The sequence below is a fragment of the Chrysemys picta genome, chromosome 7, assembly GCF_011386835.1.
Source record: "Chrysemys picta bellii isolate R12L10 chromosome 7, ASM1138683v2, whole genome shotgun sequence".
Lineage (NCBI taxonomy): Eukaryota > Metazoa > Chordata > Testudines > Emydidae > Chrysemys > Chrysemys picta.
In genome coordinates, this window is record NC_088797.1 from 22078278 (window position 1) to 22099099 (window position 20822).

At 54.6% G+C, this 20822-nt stretch overlaps 1 protein-coding gene across 5 annotated transcripts in view; it reads right to left on the reverse strand.

Moving 5' to 3' along the window:
* The window catches only part of PLXNA1 (plexin A1), a 284683-nt gene that overhangs the window by 227074 nt on the left and 36787 nt on the right, over window positions 1-20822 (reverse strand). For all 5 annotated transcript variants that reach the window (XM_042849837.2, XM_005288414.5, XM_005288413.5 and 2 more), the window contains exon 2: window positions 18083-19431. In XM_042849837.2, the coding sequence (XP_042705771.2) occupies window positions 18083-19255 (1173 nt within the window). In that variant the 5' untranslated portion in view covers window positions 19256-19431. The remainder of the gene's footprint in view (window positions 1-18082; window positions 19432-20822) is intronic.

Sequence of the window (20822 nt, forward strand, 5' to 3'; positions counted from 1 at the left end):
TGGACCCAGGAGATAAGAGGAAAGACTGGCCGGAGCTCTGGTCCACCCCACACCTACAGGCTGCAAATAACACTCCCAACTGTTTCAGCACCTGGCTTCCCACATGCAGCTCCATCAATACCCCCCTTTCCTGATCTATAGTACTCCAGCCCCTAGCTCACCACCACCACCCCTCTGCCAGTGCCCCTCCATCCTGACCTGAATCCCCCCCTGCTATTCCAGCCTCTGCAGAAAACAGCTCTCCAGACTCGCAGGCCGTCCCCGGTGAATTGCTGATCTGGCTCCTGCACAGAACGGTCATTGCCCTTACTCAGTATCTCAAACTCCCCTCAATGCTATTCTCCCAAGCAGAGGATTCACTGATGCTGGCAGTTCTCAGTCTGAGGCCAGACAGGAGGCTGGCAGTAGTTTTACAAAGGAGTCATGAGTCTGCCTGCTCCCATTTCCTAGCCAGAGCAGATCTGCTGAGCCTCTCACCGCAGGCTGTACTCAAAGGCCAGGGATGCTGCTATCTCCTTCAAGTGCTATATGAGCTGACACAAAGGATTCTCGGGCAAGTCTGAAGAGCGGTGGCTGAACGTGGAGGACCCAGAGTGAAGACATAGGAGAACCTCCTTCAATCAGTGAGTCCTGATGTTTCCTCCCAACCTCCAAAGGGTTAATCCTGCCAAACCCCCAGAGAAGCTGTACCAAGCACAGATCACTGCCTGAAAGTCCTCTCCCCCACACTCCTTACAGAAGGCGACCAAGAGCAGCCCAATGCCACATGCTGTAGCTGAGACTCAAAAGCTCAGGTCCCTCAGGAGAGGCAGTAGTTTAACATGTGGGGGGGGGGGGGGCCGGGGGGGGGGGTGGAGACACTGATTCTGGTTTAGAGACACTCTCCCCTCTTACTCAGTAAATCTGGTCCTGGAACAGCCTCTCCCTGCTCCCTAAAAACCTCCCTAATCCAAGTCCCCAGAAGAGAGTGAGGCAGAGGGGCTCCCAGCCTCAGTCACGTCTGGAGCAGCATTTAGAAACCCATCACTGAGCCCAAACTTCTAGCCAGAGAAATACTGTCCGGGGGAGGGACGGGAGAGGAAGGAGTGGGAATCCCATCAGCATTCAAACCAGGTTGGCTGCCCACCTCCCACTCAGCTGGGCTCCTGGGGCAGGGTCGGCCAGCAGTGATTAGAGCCCATAGCTTGGCTGGCCCTCTGCCTCTCTCTGCAGTGAGCTCCAAAGCCAGGAGAGTGAATATTAATTCAGCGCGAGGGTCTGGGCAGCTGACCCGCCCCAGCAAGGGCCCCGCTCCAGCAGAGCTAGGGGGAGCTGTGCGTGCAGACCTGGCCTGCCATTACAACACTGCATAAAGGCAAAAACTGGCCTTCACGGGATTGTATTTTTTAAGACAAAGACTAAGCCTGGGAGGTTAAGATGAGCCCAAGCAACAGCAACTCCCACATCTAATTACATTCCCCACAGGGTCTCCTGGCTCAGTCTGGCTACAAGGCTCCTTTCCATATAACCCCCTCACTGCTGGTTTCAACAAGCCCTCTGGGTACAGCTCTGCCGCCATCCCTAAACCCCCTTCCCAAACAGATCTGGTGTCCTGAGGGGGGTACAATGTCACCATGAGCCCTGCCTGCAGTCAACAAGGGAGCAGCAGACCTTTGCTAGCAGAGGCCAGGTCTCCGTGAGTGCCCCAGTGTAGGAACTCTCCTTTCTGGCTTTTATCATGGACCTGGGGAGCAGTTGCACAATTTCATTTGGATCTGTACAGAGGCCTGCGGGGGGCTACAGTGCTCTCTATCTCCACACCTGTTCACTTTCCCATTCCCACCCCCAGGTCACTCTCAGAAAGGAAATGTTGCATCTCAATGAGCTGTAATGAGGGGAATGCGTTTGCAGTCTGCATGCACACACACACACACACACACACACACACCCCTCTAGGCTGTACATTCCCCCTGCAGCTTCCAACAGACACCCCATTCTTCACTTCCTGTCCTAAGCTGCTGGGCATTTCAGCAGGGGGTGAAGATGATCCCTGTACAGAGTTCACAGATCCCGAAGAAGTGGGCTGTAGTCCACGAAAGCTTATGCTCTAATAAATTTGTTAGTCTCTAAGGTGCCACAAGTACTCCTGTTCTTTTTGCCAGAGTGCTTTGCGCTGGCAAAGTATTAAAGAAATGAATAAGGGCTATTTTCAGTGGCTGTATTTAGGGGGTCTATGGCTCCTGGGTGCAGAGAATGTCAGGAGTTGCTCCATGTCATACCAGTGGCCCTGAACAGCTTACCATGAAGCATGCTTTGCCTGCAGTTACAGATGACACACATCAGGTGGGGCTGAATGACACAGTGAAAGAGGAAGAGAGGAACTGAAGGGGGGGGGGGGCGGGGGGGAGAGTTGAGCAAGTTTCCGATCTGCCTAGGACATGCTTGAATGGCTAAGGAGCTATTTTTCCTCATTGAAAACCAGCATCTGGCAGAGACAGTGCCACAGCCCATCGACAGCAGAGGGGAGCAGACAGAGCTGCCCCCTTGGCCAATGTAATAGTCCAATCTATGGTGCCACAGCAAAGTCTCCTCACACTGCTGACATTGGGGCAGCTGGCTGGCAATTACCAGCCCCTGGGCCCATCCAGTTCACAATACTGGCTCCCTATTCTCTCACCATGTTGGGGAGCGGGTATCTGTACAGAGGAGCTCCCGCGTCCTGCTCCACAACCCCAACTCCAGAACAAATAACTTGGCAGAGAGGCTACGCAGGACACACTGGTAACAATCCAATGTCATTGAGCTTCCCAGTGAGTCTAGAAAACCAGAGCCATTCCCCATGCAAGTACTATGGGCTCATTGGCTCCATTGGAACTGTTCTTGCAAGCAAACCCTGCAGGGTTTGGCCCCAACCCATGGCCACCAACCACGCCAGGCCCCTTTAGCCAGGGACACAATTGCTGTATCAAGGTGACCGGCTCATCCTCCAAACCCCCTGCCATAGACACTCCCTATCTTTGGGTTCAACTTCTGCCTGGGGTACCAAAGGGTAGGCAGCATTCCCTCTCCCACATCACACTCCCAGATTGCTCTGATTTAAAACAGAGCCTGCCAGGACCACTGGAGTGGTCAGAGAAAACCCCAGGCTAGCACAACACCACAGCACCGGCAATAGGATATCAAGTGGAAATTAATATTGCTGCTCCTACCCCTTCCACTCAGGTCTTTGGGTAAGTCTCTGCATTTCTATAATGCCCCATCCCTTTCCCAAGTTCCACCAATCCCCCAAACGGCTGTGATGAGACCACATTAACAAGAGGAAAACTGGCTCATATAACTGAGGGCGGGGAGAGATGAGATTAAACATTTCCTTTCCAGGTCACCAACCCAGGATGGTAGTGACCCAAAGTGAATCCTATCTGCTGTCTGCCCAGCAGCATGAGCTTGATCGGTCTCAGCCCACTTTACAGGAACAGCCACCTCACATAAGGCACCATCACTGCTAGCAACGCCTGGTTCCCTTGCTGGCAGTCACAGCAGAGAGGCCAAGGACTGAGTGGGCAACAGAGGCTGAACTCCCCTCTCTACCTCCAGGGCCGAGAGCAGGCAGCGGGTTGAGAAGCTGCTGCCCATGCTGTCCCCGCAGGCAACAAGCTCACGGGCTAACAGCCCAGCACTACACTCCCTTCAGGGACACAGGCGTTAACACAGCCAATTGGAGAAATGTCTGCCTGGTGCCTTCAGCAGCGGAAGCTGAACTTCCCCACAATGCATCCGGGCAGCCAGGCAATGCTCCCACGTGGGAGGAAGGGAACAGAATCCTGTGTCCCATCCTTCCCCCCCCCCCCCCCCTGCTGAGCCCCTGTAGGTTTGGCAGCCGCAGCTGGACTGCAGCTCCCCTGCCAGCATCAGCTAGCGGCCTTGTTGGTTAAACACTCTCCTGCGTTTGCAGATTCAGGAGAAACCTTTTCAAAAGGGAGCTCGAACAGCAGCCAAGAGCCATTGCGGCTCAGCCAGTGCCCAGCATTGGCAGACACAAATGTAGGGCAATTTTCCCAAGCGCTCCTTTCACCAAGCGCTGTAGCTGCTGCCCAGGGAGATGGGAGAGCAGCAGAGCCAGGCAGTTCCTGCACTGGGGGATTGAAGGGCTCGTTGCTGGTGGCCTCCAAAGGCCAGAGGAAAGGCACAGAGGAGTCACCATCAGTGCCCATGGAGGGAAGAACTGGTGCAGAGCTAAGAGGATGGAGCCTGGTTTTGTCAGACACACACACACACACACACTCCGTTTGGAGAACACTGAACTGCAACCTGTGACCCTGCTCCACAACTGATGAAAGCCAGAAGAAATTATCTGCAAGTTAATCTGGAGAACCTCAGTCCCACAGCAATGCCACGGCCCTGCCCTCTTGATCTGCAGCACTCCTTGCCACCTCAGACCAGGAAACAGGATACAAAACCTTTCATCTTTAGGTCACCAGCTCCGATCCAGCCCTAGGTCAGTGGGGATTCAGAGTGGTCACCCTCAGACAGCTGGCCTGCAGGCCCAGAAATGCTGCTCTCAATCCAATTCCTATTGACTCAAATATCTGCCCCAGAAAAGCCATTCTCACAGCTGGCCTGGCCCCCCTCGATGACAGCCGGGGCAGGGAAACCAAGAGAGCAAGACCCAAGAAGCCCAAATTCCTTTCTCTCCCCTACAGTGGCCGTCCTGGGCAGGTCTGAAACACAACAGCATGGGGGAGTGTATGGAGGAAGTTGTGTCTGCCTCTCCCTGGCTGTTCCCAGGCAGTGGCTGCCAATCCAGCACCTTCCCCCAGACTCACCAACATTGCGAACAAACAAAAAGAAAAGGCAGTACGCTCAGAAGCGGCAGCAGGTGAGCTGGGGAAAGGAATGGGCCTCATCCCCGACGGCTGGACTCTGCCTGTGCTATCTCTGCCACACCTGCCCCTGCTGGGAGTCATTTTATCCTTCTCCCTAGGATGCCCCTTTCCCAGATCCTGGACCCCGGAGACAAACCGGCCTGACTCTGCTGCAGCTCTGTGTCAATCTCTCATTTCCACAGCACTGAGAGGAGAGGAGAAGGACACAGGTTTCTGCACTCAACATACAATGTCTGTGCCATGTCCCCTCCAGCCTCCGATGCAGGGCCAGCCATGTGGTGCTAAGAGAGGATGACAGGGATAGGGGGATGCGGGGGGGGGGGGGGGCGGGGGGGGAAGAGACCGCAGGGAACAGGGGTCAGGAACTGGGAAATTCCCTGAACCATGAAATTTGCTTCTATCTTCACCTCAGTGGGAGGAGAGGTGTTGCCATGACAACCCCTGGTCCAACAGCCTCTGACCATGGGTTCCAGGCTCTGGGAGATGTGGCGAAAGGGAGGGGGAATGGGGACTGAAGAGAAACGACTGAAGCCTTTCAGCCAGGCACGGGTGAGCTCAGTTACACACAAGGTCCAATGTGGGCATAGGGGCTGGAATTCGACGTGCAGGGGGTACTGCTGCACACCCTGACTTGAAATGGTTTCCATTATATGAAGGATTTACAGCACCCCCACTATACAAATGGTTCCAGCCCCCCTGCGTCTGGGTGGGGCAATGGCTGAGCAGAGCATTGCATGCCTGATGCCTTCACTCCGTAATCCCAGTGAACGGCCCGGCTGGACTTCCCTCCCCAGAGCCTCCAGGTGTGACGCGCTTGCGCCAAGCCCAGAACAGGCAGCAGCCAGCCCAGGCCTGGAGCACATGAAGTCAACACTGCCAGCAGAGGTGCTTTTTGAATGACACGCATTGAGGATAGTGGGGCATTTGGGCCTCGGAAGGATTCTGTTTGGAGAGGCTCCATCTGCAGCTCGGAGTTTAGAGGGGAGGTTTTGGCAAGGGATGGGCTCAGAACCTGCTCCAGTCCCTGGGGAGTTATAAATCCATACAGCGCGGGTGTAACATATGGGGAAAGCGCTGAGCTCCTCAACTTTGAGAAGTGGCTCCAGGGGGGGCAGATAGCAATCCCCACTCAAAAACCAACTCCTCCAGGACTGTCACCCCATGCTAGAGTGCAGCACCCACACAGCATGGGACAAGGGGGGTGCATTCTCGCGAGAGACTCCCCAAAGGTCAGTGTGCAGTCCGGTACCAGCTCACTAACACCCCCAGGGAAGGGACATTGAACAGCCATCCACTGATGGCCATGCTCTAAGCCCATTGTTTAAAAGAGCCATTCATTTTCACTTCCTGTTTGACTTGCTGTCCTTGGGGCCAGGCCCCTCCCTGCTTTTTCTCAAGATGCCTGCAGCATGCAATTCCAACATGACTATGGGACAGGATCTCTAGCCCACGGGAGGAGCCCTCATGGGTGACCCAGGAGGCCAGGGCCTCACACCACTGCTGCAGTTCACAGTTAGCACCACAGCGGTGGGGAGCACAGAGAGGTGGGAATAGTTCAGTGGATGCAAAGCTGTTCACAGCTGCAGCTCCGTTCGCTTGCTCAGCAGCTCTCACTTCCTCTAGCTGGGGTGCTGGGGTTTAGGTCACAAGTTGACTCCTTTCCATGCCTGACTTTATCTCCCCTTCCTCAGGCAAGAAATTCCTCTAGAAAAGTCACTCATCTTGCGCACAGGCCTCACTGGCTCCCAAAGAGGGCTGTGTCAGTGGCCCCTGGAGGCAGACTGCTTTACCCACTACCTAAGCCCTCATCCCAATGGGGGCAGGGGATCAGCAGCATGGTGAGGAGTTAACAACCCTCAACTCAGTATACTGAAAAGCGGGTGGAGGGGCTCAAAAGCCCCCTGCAATCTGAACACACAAGGACATTGCCTACCAATAGAATGGCATGTAGGACCTTGCTGGTCTCCTCCTTTCCATTCTCACACTGCCAATATCAGGAAGGCAGCGGCAAGAAAACACATCGTTCCAGAGATAAACCAAGTTGAGGTCAGGGGCCCACATCCTTCTCCAATACCCCCAGCAGAACCTCACCTCCATCAGGGCTGGGATAACTGAACATTCAGGGATTGGCTCTCTGGGGGCTGAGACAGAAGCCCCAGAGGCCAGGGGCAAGAGCCCCACAGCTCAGCCTCACCAAGGAAGATGCCACTGAGGCAGCAGTATATCACTGAGGCCTAATGAACATTCGATATTGTGGAGGAAGAGGGAAGCAATTTAGTAGCAGAGGCTTTGGCCCCAGCGGAGCATCTGGGGTTCATTGGTTATTTTGCTCTTAGGGGAAGCTGTGAAGGACTCAGCAACTGAGGACAGGAGGGGGCCCCCACACACACAAGGGAGACGTATTTCCTTTTATACGATTCTATATGTTAGTGGCAATGGGAGGCTCCCACTGCCCAGCCCCCCAAGACACACCCCTAGACATCACCCTTGCAGCCACCCGGGCCCAAAAGCACAGTCTGTTCCAAGAGGAAGAAAGAGATATCTGGTCATTGCCCCTAAGAGAAGCAGAGAATGGTCCCTAGGTGCATTCAGCCCCCTTAGGGCAGCAGCTTCCAAGACTCAGGGAAGCCCACCCTGACTCAGGTACTGACAGGGCAACGTCCACTCCTGCAGCCCGGAACCACAGGTCACTTCTTCCCCAGTACAACATCCTGCTCCCCCTGTGCATCTTCTCCCAGGAAGAGTGCCCCTTCCCTTCCCTCTGCCTCAAGGTGTGCATAGCAGGCAGCAGCGAAGGGGTGAACGGAAAGCCTGAGTCCCGGGGAGACTGGAGCGGAACCAATGAAGGTATTTAAGTCCTGGCAGCACCTCGCAGCCAATGCAATCTCCATGTCACACTGCTCTCTGCACTCCAATTTGCAGCTTCCCCAACCTCATCTGCTGCTGAATATGCAAGAGGATAAATGTTTATGGTGTTTACTCCTCTCTGCTTTGTCTCAACAAACTCTGGGAAACGACAAATACAGCTGCACTGCTGCACTCCAGGCTGCAAGGAGCGCGCGTCTGCCCGCTACAGCAACACCGACACCACCTCAATAAATAATTACACCGACAATTAGCTCACTAACAGCAAACTCCCTCGCTAGAGGCGTGCAGGCAGACACCATGGCAAGGCAAGGCAAGGCCGGGTCAAATCGGATGGGGGAAGCAATCTGAAGGGTATGGTGCCAGTTACCATAGCAGATCCAGACACTGGTCCATCCAGTCTGGCCTCTGCCAATGGCTACTGCCGAGTGCTTCAGATAAAGTCAGGGGAATAAATGCTGCATGGAGCAAATAAATTTCCGTCCTGACCACTGTGCTGACCAGCCTCAGGTATGAGAATCGATTACCACTCACCCACGCATACTGCCTGACCTCGTATAGCTACTAAAGCACATACCCAACACTCGGGTTAACAAGAGACTTCACACCAGCATAGCTAGCAAAGGGGGACACAATCGGCTTTCCAGGAGGCTCCGTCCTAATCAGCTGGGGTGAATGAAGGCCCCACTGACTCAATGAGAGACCATAACCCACACCCTAACCAGAGAGGCAGCACTTCTCAGGGACTGGCACTAGAGGCATTTGGGGGGTATATAGGTTAATTAGTTGTGTCAGAATGTTCAGTGGCCCCAGTACTAAAAGAAGCTTGGCAGGATCTCAGTTCACCTCTTAGTGGGGCTGGTGGGCCCATTACAGAAACGACCACCCGAGTTGGGTCCTTAGCACACAATTTCAGCAGAGACGCCAGGAAAGGGAAGACCCAGGAAGACTGAACCCCCTAGCCCCTAGAGAAGGGCCCTGCAGGGCACAGCAGAGACATCTAGGCAGGGACATGGGGTATGGGGAGCTGGCTAGTAGAGATTTAGAGGATCCAATCTCAAGGAGCATGATAATCCCGTACTTTCCACCAACACAACCTTCACCCCCCAAAAAGTCCCAGATAGTACAAAAGGGGAACCAGGCAAATTTCAGTGGCACTGTGACTCTCCCAGGAAACCACCCTACAGTAGGGAGAGCACGACATACAGCAACCTGGCCTGAGACACACACAAACCAGATGCTGAGCCAGGGCTGGAAGTAGCCGTCTCCCCGACACTCCGATTCATTGCCTCCCTTCAGGCCCACTTCCCAGAGCAATGAGGGAGCAGACAGGAGAGGCAAGATTCATGCCATTTAGTGTTATTAATTGGCCAGTAATTTGCCAGTTAACATTTATAAATGTTCTCCCTTGGCTGCCATTGAGTGCCTGGCTTCCTGAGGTCTGCTGGGGGACCTTTAAGCCCCCGGGGTCGTTTGATAGCGAAACCAAAGCTAAAAGCCAATAGTGGAGAACTAGTGTGAGGCGAGACATTGTTACACAGTGTGAGGGCATCAGCCCATTGCCTCTGGAGGCCAGGATTCAGCTCAGGATTGTGTGACAGAGCAGAGAAGTTTGTTAGTTCTAGACTGAGTACCATGTATCCCTCTCACCTCAACCTCACAGGGCATAAACTGATGTGAGTATCAGGCAAAGGGGAGCTGGGACTGAAACCAGACAGGATCTCTCAAACTCACATCCCATGCACAAAATCCACAGGCAACCTAATCCCCACAGAAGAATCAAAGAGAAGCTGGAGGAAATTTTTCATGGGGCAGTGGGGAGGGGGACTCCAGTTCTTTCACATCTAAGTTTCCCTGTTTGAGTTTAGCCCCGGGTTTAGCAATGAATGGAAGTTGCTATCACCTGATCTCTGCTATGTGACCCCTGTGAAAGATTATTTGATTTACACAGCCCAGCATCAGTAGCACAAACGTCTACATCACAACACACCCTCATCAGAACCAGCAACAACTGTCCCCTCATCGGCAGGCTCCGGAGAGAGGCCAGGACTCAAACAGGCCCTGGACTCTGAACTCCTCCCCCAGACGGGGTCCCTCCACCTCAGGCATGAGGCACTTCAGCAGAAAGAACAACAGGTGGAGAAAGCCCACCCTGCAGCTAGCCATGCCCCACCTGCTCTGTGCAGAGAAAGAGAGGTTCAGTCAGGCAGCAACATTAACCCCTTCTTTGGCAGCCCGTGGAATGATGTTCTGGTGATTGAAGTACTGGGCTGAAACGAAGGAGATCTGAGTTCAGTTCCTAGGTCTGCCACAAGCTTCCTGCGTGAACCTGAACAATCCATGGAGGCCCTGATTCAGCAACACACTCAAGCCCGGGGCTAAACGCTCTGCTGACTCGGGGCTTTTTCCCTCTCTGGGAAGTGGAGGCATGTTGGAGAGGTGTTGTGAAGGAACCTTGGTCAGTGAGGTGATCAAATGCCACCGACATGTGGACGGTAGAAGGGTCTAGATAACCAGAACCGAATATACCCACGGCAGTTTGCCCTGCAGAGTGGTGAAGCAGAACGTTCAGACGTGCGGGTCTAAGGGAGCCTGTGATTTCTCATCCAGCACTGAAGAGGTTAACAGGCACTCTGCGCTCTCAGTAGAGCTGGTTTAGCAGAGTCATGCAAGCAATCGCAGCCATTACTGGACCGCTTTTAAACTCAGCCCGCAGAGTCTGAACTAAACCACCCCATCCCTCTGTCGCAGGTGCTGGCCCTCCCCAGGTCCTACAGAGGCCATGGGAGGAGGGCAGCGATTGGGGGGGCTTAGATGGCTGTGCTGAGACCCTTGCAGCCTGCTCAATGCAGTCTCCTGCTCCAGGTCTGCCTCTTTCAGAAGATGAATTCCTGGTCCCAGCAGGGGAACGAAAGAAACAGACAGGATGGAATTAGTTTCCCCAGCCAAGTTTGTTCGGCTCTTCTGCGCTGGGGAGGAACCGCTAACATCTTCCGAGCACTCAGCCAAGTCTGGCGGCCTCTCCGCCTGGCTCCAGCGTGGGCTCGGCAATGGCCGACAGCACTTGGGGATTAGATAGTCAAAAGTTCATGCTGCTGCCGGAGCAGCTGGAACCAAAACACAAGGATGCTGCTGCACTGGGGAGGCCGTGGCCATGTGCCCTGGGAACTCAGCTGGGGGAAGGAACAGGGCAGCTCATCCAAAAGCCACATCCCCCTACAGTTCCTTTCACCCTTGTCCTCTGAACCCTGCTGTATGAGATGTCATCCACCGAGCCCCATTCAGGAGAGGCCGGAGCGCGATGAATAGAATTCTTACAAAGCTGCTGGAGGGGCTCAAAGGAAGGGGGTGAGATTCATCATCAGACAGCCCTTCCCCCACTCCTCCCCCTCCCCCTCCACTGTCAGGAGATTAATCTTGATTGACAGGGCCTTCCCATGCAGAGAAATCCCCCCTGCCTGCCGCAGCCATAGAGCCTGGCTCTTCTGCCATCCAGATGAGACTTTAAACCAGAAATCCTGATCAGGAGCGGCACTTTTCACACCAATCAGACATTAACCCCAGAGTCTTTGGTTCCACCCCAGGCACCTAGATTCAGCCTACTTAGAAATCAACCCTATAGCATCAGTTGGAGGCACTACCCTTTGCTTCCTGACCAGTGTGGAGCGTTGCTGTGCAGCCCTTAAACGGCTCCCACGGCCCGCCCAAGAGCAGGCAGCATTTCAGTGGCGCATGAGAAGATTCGCACCTATTGGTTTTGCACACTTTGCTAGCAATACCCAAACCACATCCTCCAGAGAGTGAGGTGATGAGGACTCTGTTTGAGATCTGGCAGCACCTTCCTCTGTCGTGTCCCTCCTCTGCTTGGCCTGAAAAAGCAAACCACAGGAGGGAATTTCTCCAGGCCCAAGAGGTCGGCCTAGTACCTAGCAGCGGGACAGTCCCCCCGGGCTCTCTAGAACAGGCAGTGCTAGTGTTGGAATGCAGCAGCCCACACCTCCATGCTTTACCTGAAACCTTCAGGAGCTCACTTCATAATCCCAATGCCAGAGCAGCCAGGTTTCCCCCTGTCATGGTGAGCACACACACATACACTCCCCTGACTGATTTCCTGCAGGAGCTCACGCCCTGTAAGAACACTGGGAGAACCAATTCCTGTAGCTGGGGGAACAATTAGCCAATTCCCTCACCACTAAATGGGCACAGGAACTGGTTACACTCTCCCCCCCTACTGGAATATCTCCTCCCCAGGGCTGGAAAGGGGTGTGAGGGGACCTCTAACTGAACCCCTAGCCTACTGCCAGCTCAGCCAAGTCGCCCAACTGGGATTTCACCAAAATCTAGACATCAGAGCATTGAGCTTTCCTGAGAACAAACAGAATCAAACCCTGCCTGCCAATGCTAATGAAACGATGGTGGGACTGTGAGAGCTGCCCGGGACAGAGTGGAGGGAATGTCTATGTAAGCCACTGGTCAGTATGTGTTGTGTGTCCCCTTCTGTGCCCGATACACAGAAGATGGGAGTCTGGCACAGACAGCAGCTGCAGAGCCTGGCTCTTTAGCTCAAGCTAGAGAGGCTTATGCTTGTAGCTCTAGCAGTCCCGGGTTCTCTCTATGGTGTTAGCCAAGATAGCAGCTGTCACACATTACAAGGCACGTTTGATCTGTTGGAGCTTCAGGAAAGCAGAGGGCACCCAGAAACCATCAAGGTTTCCTGTACCTGGTAACTTATATTCTTTCCACACCTCCCATGAAGGGGGCTGTTTAACTGAACTGATGCCCCCCTTCTGTCCCCCAGTACTGACTAGGATAATGGATAGGTGTTTCATCCTGGAAGCTTCCAACGCATTCTGCAAACTGATTTATGAGCCATATGCACAGGGATCATTCAACTCCTGCAGAAATGCAGCCACTTGCAGGGGTGGAACAAGAGAACTGTTTAACAGCACACAGCAGCATAACCATTTAGGACAGGAAGTGAAGAATACCACATCTAATTGAACCTGCAGTGGGATTTAGGAATGCAGTTATTACCTGAGCTGGACTTTGGCCAGGACAGCAATGTTCACAACTCTGCTCTTCCATAAAGTGCCATTAAAGAGCCCACAAATCAAGACCTCGGTGCCGCATCTCAGGTACCTTCAGTAACGCAGCACTCTCCTGCACAAGGCTGGGAGAGTGGCTCAGTGCTGGCTCACAGAGACAAGCACTACTCAATGCACTGCTAACTACCACTTCCCAAAGCACCCTGAGTTCTCCCTAGAGCTCTCCCATTCAAGCCCGGACTCAGCCCATCTCTGCTCAGCCTGGGAGACGTGGTGTGATCAGAGCCCCAGGCAGGGGAGTGGCTGCTTCCAATCTTTGTTGTGTTCTCCTAAAAGTGGGGGGAATTAATCCTGTTCCCAGCCAGGGCACAAAGGCCACACATGGGGGCAGCCTTGCCATCAGATCTCAATTCCCCAAGGACCAGGAATTTGCCCTGAGCCAGCCAGCCAAAGCCAAGCTGGATCCTGGCAAGGATGCGAAGAAGCCAGGGAAGTTGGGGGAAGAACAACTGGCCAGAACTGATTCTGTGGTTCCATTTCCAGCCAGACTGGTTTTCTTGTGTGCTTGTTACTTTTGTGAGCAAACGGCTGCGTTCCGGATTGTTTATTCTTTGCTCCTTCCCTCTCGCTTTGTGCCAAGGCAAGAAAAGGAGTGAAAGGGGAGAGGTTGGGAGAAAGAGACACAAGGGATCCACTAATAACCATCTTCTTAATGTTTCAGAGAGATGTTTCAGCACAGGAATCTGCAGAGTAGAACAGCCACAAACACCCATGCTGCCCTGCCTCCCCCTACACTGGCACAGGACAGGGCCCTCTAGCAGCAGAGAGAGGGGAGCTCAGCTTCCATGTCCCATTCGCCCCTTGCTTGTTCTGCTGCAGCTACCAACGAGGAGGCCAAGGGCAGCTGCACTTTGAATGCTCATCTGCACAGCACACTTTGCTTAGGCTCCCTGAGGGGCCACTAAGCACCCCGGAGCCCACTAACACTGCCCAGGAGAGATCAGGGAGCTCCGGGGGAATAGCCCATCTGGATTCAGAATAATGCTAAAGATCTAGCTTTGCACACAGCCCCCCTACCCAGGCTGAAGTCCTTGATGCTCAGAACATCCCTCTGCACAGCTCATTTCATATATCGAATCGGCCAACCTGTGCCAATCCAGCAGGAGACCTGGCTACAGCATCATCAACCCCTTTGGCTGACTGGCACAACCACCCTCCCAACACACACACCACCAGCTCAGGGACAAGGTGACATTCCCTTCCTTACACTTCTCTCTCTCTTGTTCAGCGCCTTGCTTAGGAAAAGCCCAAAGGGAACAGAAGAGCTGCACCGAGGCACAGCTGGGTCCCCAAGACAGCTGTTCGGGCCAAGGACAGCAAAGAGAGAGGGAACGGGGGAGCGAGAGACAGAGCAAGAGAGGGAGGCAGGCAGCTCCGTTCCCGGAGTCAGCAGTCGTGTGACCCAGCAGGCAGCAGTGTAACGATTTCATCATTTTCCACCAGAATTGAATTAGTTTGAAGCCAAAATCAGATTTGTGAGCCCAGTGCTCTTGACAGCAAACCCTTTACTTTGTCAGGCAGCTGTTAGCTGTCTCCCTCCGAGCTCGGGACAGGACAAAGGAGGGGCTGCCTGGGACAATTCCACAAGGATGCCAATGCATTCCAGGTTGGATGCGGTTAAGGCACATGGCTCCCACAGGACAGCCCCACATCCCCGTGGTGACTGACCTGCAAGAGGGCACCTGAGAAACAGCACGGGCCAAAAAAAAGACTTCCCCTGTGTTACTCCTTCTGGGCACTAAGCCAAGGGGAGACCCTCACTCGGGCATTGCTCCTGCTGCACTCCCCAGTGCCCCAAGAGCCAATCAGAAAGGCCGTTCAGCAGGGACAGCTGTCCTATGGCTGGCTCCCCCTTGAAGGGGGAATGCAAGGGGCTCTGATGGCCACGCTCCACAGAGTGGGACTTAGGGGGCTGAGGGACTATTTAGAGGCGCCTTTTGAACTCCTTAATCCCCTGACATGCCAGCAATAAGTAGCTCACAGTGAAGCTCGTTGGGAGACGGGCACCACCAGGCCCTATCTACTGGCTTTCTGAGCACAGCACAATGGCTTTGAAGAGACAAATCCCACAGACTCCAGCACAAAGGGTACACAGGGGCTGCTCTAGGAGAACTCAGGGCACAGGCTCTGCTGGCCAGAGCACAGAACAGCAGAGCAAGCTCCCCTCACACAGCTTTACAGCCCCTCTGCTATCCACAAGCCAGGCTCTGTCAACCCCCCTCAGTGCTGGCCTGCAGCCCCCCGGATATTCCAGGTTGGGCCACACCACCACTCTGCCAGTGCCCCACTGTCCTAACCTGCAGGTGCCCCTGCTTATTCTGGAGCTGAGTTCCCTTGATCAGGGAAAGCCAACCATGCCAGTTTGTGTTATTTGATCAATACCCACCCTGGACTAGCTTGAAAACAGTCATTTCATGGTGATCTAGCAAAGTCTGGAAGCCCAGGCCTCAAAAGAGAGAGGCTAGAGCATTAAACCATTGCACCAGGCTAGCATTGACAAGGGACTAAATTCAGCCTTGGTGTAAGCAGGTGTATAGCCCGGTGAAGTCATACACCCGTTTATGGCTGGGCCAGATCCTCAGCTGGGGTAAATTGGTGTAGCTAAATTGATTTCAATGGAGCTCAGCTGATTTACCCCTGTTGAGGATCTGGCCGGCAGCCTTTAGCCTACGCTGCGAGAGGCTGCCCAGGCCATGCCAGTTTAGAGATGCCTGGATATATTACACTCCCATCATCCCGAGTAGCTGAAATAGCCTCCCTGTGACCATTTATATTTTATAATATCTGGAAGAGAAGCCGGCAATAGTTCATAAACCAAGCAGGCTCAGCACCCCCTTGCCACAGACTTCATGCAGCAAAACAGGGCAATAAACCGGCAGCCACGTTCGTGTGCTAGCAACGGCCAGTGGGAAATGCTTCCCTTGGGACAGGCAAGAGACTTTCCCTAGATTGGAAAAAAGCAACCCAGGGATTACAGCCCTGGCATGCTCCCACATCCCCAGGGGCAATGGTTTGCTACTAACTGCCTTCAACATCAGACGCATTCACAGTGCCTCACTCACACCTAGGACATGCTGCTGCCCACGCTCTGCCATTCCCCATCCATGTGCCCTGAAAGAAAGTGGTGGAGTCCCCCACTCCCAATGCTCCTGGCACCTCCCATGGCCTGGCAGCCCGGCTTGCAGGGGAACGAGAATCCGAGGTGTTTTTGTTGCACGTGGACCTACCCTCTTTATGCTGCCTCATTGCATGCTGACCCGAGGACAGAGGCAGTCAAGGGTGCCCAACTGGAAGAGCCCAGCTCCCCAGGCCCTGAACCACTCTGGAAGAAGCTCTACCCCCCGACAAATTCTGGGAACTGTCCAGGCAACAACTAGGGAATTGTCACCACGGGATCTAGACAGGAGCGGACCTGCTCCCACTCTCAGCAGCTCCTACGAGCACACTCAGGAATGAATGAGCTGCCAAGAGCTAAAAAGAGACGGAGCAGGAAGATTTTCCAGGCCTCCATCAGTCAGTGGAATAGGTCTGACCAGGTAAGGAGCAGCCAGCATGGAAAGCCTTCCTTCAGGGATAGTCCTATACCATGGTGGGGGAGGATGAGAACAGAGCGCAAGGATAGGAGGACACAGAGCAGCTTGACAGAGGCTGAATGGGCCAAGCATGCGCCAGGTATTGCAAGATCACAGAGAGGAGAGGGCGTCACATGTCAGAGGCAGATCATTTCTCTGGAGTCTGCCAAAGGCAGGGCTGCCCTGTAGCGAGGGCCCAGGGTCTGGCTGTTTGACCCAGCCCCCGGCACAGAGCCAGCAGCTCACAGGAATGATCATTTTCCAGCAGGAGCAGAGCGTGTTTGAATCCAGCTGCCCTGGCTTGGTTGTGAAGGTGCTGACCGGAGTGACCACTGTTCTAAAGGGGGCCTGAGGGAAGCAATTAAGGGATCAGACACTCTCACACTCCCTTCCCACCAACTCATGCTACGGGGCGTGCAACAGGTGCACTTAGAACGAACAAGGGCCAGGGAGCGGGCAGCTAGGAGCCTCTGCGCCGAACACTGAATGAAGCTGTGCAAGCCCGCGAGGCTGCCGGCCGCCCTCTGACTCTACCTTCTCCACCCCCACCCACCCCTGTGTTCTCAGTCACACACAGCTGCTTTGGAGGTTCTCTCTGACCATCCCAAAAGCCACGGATGCCATTTGCACGGGGCTCTCAGGCTGAGCCGCAGCCATCTCCACTCTGAGCGCTGGCATCGACCAGCGGGAAAGGAGCCACCTGCACCTGACGAGGGCAGGCTGCGCTCCCTTTAATCCACCGTCGCCAAGGTTAGCGCTCTGAAGCATGTTATTAGTCCGATCTGCAGGGAGATTAGCTGCCCCTGCCCCCCACATCCCCCCCCCCCCCCAAGAGGGAATCAAATCTGTCAATACTGCAAAAGACAAAGAGGGGAATAGTTATTGTTTGCACCTACCCAGCTCCATCCCTGCCTTCCCAGCCCCCCATCACATGTTGCAGCGGAGTCAGCTGTTCCATGTACTGTATGCAGCCAGGAATTGCACTGCAGGGTATCACCTCCCACCATCCTGCTGCTTGGGCCCTAGGGTGTCTCTTACACTCGCCACAAAACTGGGGAAGGTTCAGCATTGCTAGCAGGGCCCCAGGCTCTGGATGGTGCATCACTGTGAGCGCTGGTACAACCGTCCCAGCAGGAGGCCTGAACTGCCAGAGCCAGCATGGAACAAGGAGGAGAAAGAGGTCCCCAGGCACTCTCCTACCTAAGGATCTGGTGGGTACCAAACCACTAACATCAAAAAGCTTCTGGGTGCTTTGGGCACTTTCTGGTGCTGTTTTTGCCCTCCCAGCCCTCTGCCGAGCATTACACTAGGTAAAACTGGGGCAGAGCTGACGCCCACTGTATCACCATTGGGAGCAGCATTTACTACACAGGGTTGGATCCACAAATGTGCTGGGATTCTAACTCAGTATGGGGCTATTTTTTTCAGGCCAGCCGTCACTGGTAAATACCCGTTTAAACCAAAACCCAGTGACCATCCCGCACCAGAGTCATGACCTTGTACTCCATACTCAGCATGGGATACCACTAGATACCCTGCGTCAGCCTGCGCTCCCACCCCAGCCCCGCTGGCAATAGTTCTCACAACAGACAAGCAGCCCAGCCAGGCGACCGTGAGGGGAGTGGATCCACAGGGCCGGAAAGAACTCCCCCTCAGCTAGAGCTAAGCAGGCACTTACCGAGTTGATGCAACCCAATTCCTTGTTCAATAGCCAGGGCAGTGACAGCTTTCCCTCCCCTCGGTAACAAGACTGGATGCGCTCCTTGATTTTGTCTTTTATCTTTTTCAGAGTGAAGAGGCAGAGGACGGACTCCTTGGGTGGCTTGACCCTGTTCTTCTGGCCCTGGGAGAAAACAGTGAAGAGGATGTCTTCCTGCTCCGAGATGCCCAGCTGCTTGGCAAGCACCTTGCCGGGCTTGCTGAGGTACGCGTCCTGTATCAGGCGGTACTCGACGCCATCCCGCACGCAGCCGATGGGGAACTCCACGTAGGAGTAGAACTTGGGGTCGTCCACACAGAGGCGGACAATTTTGGAGGTGAAGAACTGCTCCCCTGTGGAGTCAGGCGAGGTGAGCTGGGTGTCCAGCTGCAAGGTCAGGTAGTAGACGAACTGCTCGCTGCTGAAGCTATAGATGTAGTAAATGTCAAACGTGGGGAACTTGGATAGCGTGTCTGAGGGGATCTTGAGTTGGGAGGAGACAAACTCGTCCTGGTAGACGAAGCCAAACATCTCCGCATTCTCCTCGTTGGTCATCAGCTTGCGGCTGGAGAGGGTGGGGAAGTACTCGGACTTCCCATCAATCGGCGTCCCAATGAACAGCTTGTTTTGTCCGTTAAGCACCTCAATGATGACACCCGACATGGTGCCTGACTCGTTGACACTGGAGAGGTAGTGCTCCTTGCGGTGGTGGGGTTCCCCCAGCTTGAAGAGGTCGTCCAAGCGTAGGAACTGGCAGATGCCCTGGGAGGCACTACCACAGGCGATCAGCCGGTTCCCTGAGTAGTCCACCAGCAGCAACTTGTTGACATTGTTGGTGGTGACCAGCCCATGGGGGCAGGACTGAACGCTGGGGGGCGGATAGCACTTCTCGTTATCATCCACCGGCCCAGTCACATGGGCACGCAACAGCGTCAGGTTGTTGGAGAGCTTGTAGATCCGGTTGACAGCGCCCACGTAGACCTCCCCAGTTTTGTTGTGGACCACCAGGTGTGTCAAGCTCCAGTCTGTGACCGAGAAAGTCCTAAAGGGGGATTTGGGGGTGCCCTCTGCCAGTGGTAGCCAGGCGCTCCCCAGAAGCAGCAGGGTCCAGATGTTAACGGACAAGTGATGCTTGAGCCGAAGGAGCCACATTGCAGCAGTGTCACATCCGACCAGGGCCGTGCACAAACCCAGCAACAAAATAAATAGAAGCCAACCCAAAATAGAGGGGTGGGGAAAGGGGAGGGGGTATTACAGGGCCAAGGTCTCCTCTGCTTCTGCTAGGCTCCACATTCAGGGCATCGTGGACACTGGCAGCCTGGTCAGCCCTAGAGGGAAAGACAAGAACAGGGTTAGGCAAGCCCTCCTGCAGCTCAAGTTATAACATTAAGCCTTTGGGGCTCATCGCCCACCCTCTTGCCCCCTGCCAGCCACTCTCCATTTCTGGGGCTTTGGTTCTCACAGCCCTCTGGGGGCTTAGCGGGCTTCCAGCGTCATGCATAGGAGATGCAGCGCCCCTTCCATCCATCTACTCCAGAACGTTACTCCCCTCATTCAACAACCACATGCAATTGGGGGGGGGGCGCATCATAGAAAGCCACATTCGCCCACCTTCCACCTCGTCCCCTGCCCCAGCAGCACAGTGAACAGGGGCACAGCGACCATAGCTTCCTGTCTGAAGGGAGACGTGCCAAGAGCTGATTAGCACAACGCAGCCTAAAACCACCCCAGCGAGCCTCCGGGCATTCACGGCTACTTTGCTTCCCCACCCTGACACTTGCTGGCCCACATCACAGCCACCATCTCTCCCACCATGCCAGGGCAGAACGCAGCTCCCTACAGAGCCTGTCAATACTCTGACACTCCCTAGCAGGCATGGGAAGGTTGCTCTTGGGTGCTGTCAAGCACTCACTTCCCAGGGTGGATGAGCACTCAGCCTCAGCATCACTAGTCCAGAGAATCAGCCTGGCTCTCCAACAGGACCTGAAGCCACAGGCCAGCCCGCAGCAGAGGGGACAGAGTGTAAATGCTCCCATAGTGAGCGTGCAGTGTCTCGACACACACATGGCGGGCAGCACGCTCACGGTTCACCCTCGAATGGCTCACAGACACAAGTGCCTCCATGGGGCGTAGCCAACACGTGCCCTTCATGCCGGCCACATGCACAGCCAGTGACAGTGCACAGGAGCACTCACTGGGGCCTAACACCTCCCACCACGACACAAAGCTACATGCGCCTCGGCCCCTGGCAGCTCCGCCCCAATTCACTGTGGGTTTTAAAATCTGGTCCTTGTGGCAGTTTGTTCACCGCCCAGGAGCCATGGGGAAACCACACATGGTTCCTCTGAACAGCCAGCTGCTCACTTATCATCTAAACTAGCTGCACGGCCGGGGGAAGGGATGGCACAGGCACCAGTCAGTAGAGTCCCCTCAAAGCCCCCAGTTCAAATCCAGCTTAGTCAATGCTGACAAGGCTGCTACCATCTGAAGAAGTCCCCCATGAAACAAGCTGGTGAGTCTTCCTGAGGCCTAGGAGACAGGAGTACCTCACAAAACCCACCCTCCTAACCAACACCAAACCAGCCCCCTTCCTAGCAATCTCAGCAGAGAAGCCAACGGCTAAATGGGCCATGGGCCTACACCCAGAGAGCAAGATGAAGGCTCGGTGGCAGGGGGAGTTCCCGAGGGAGACCTGCCCTTGCTGGAGTTATACAGGGGA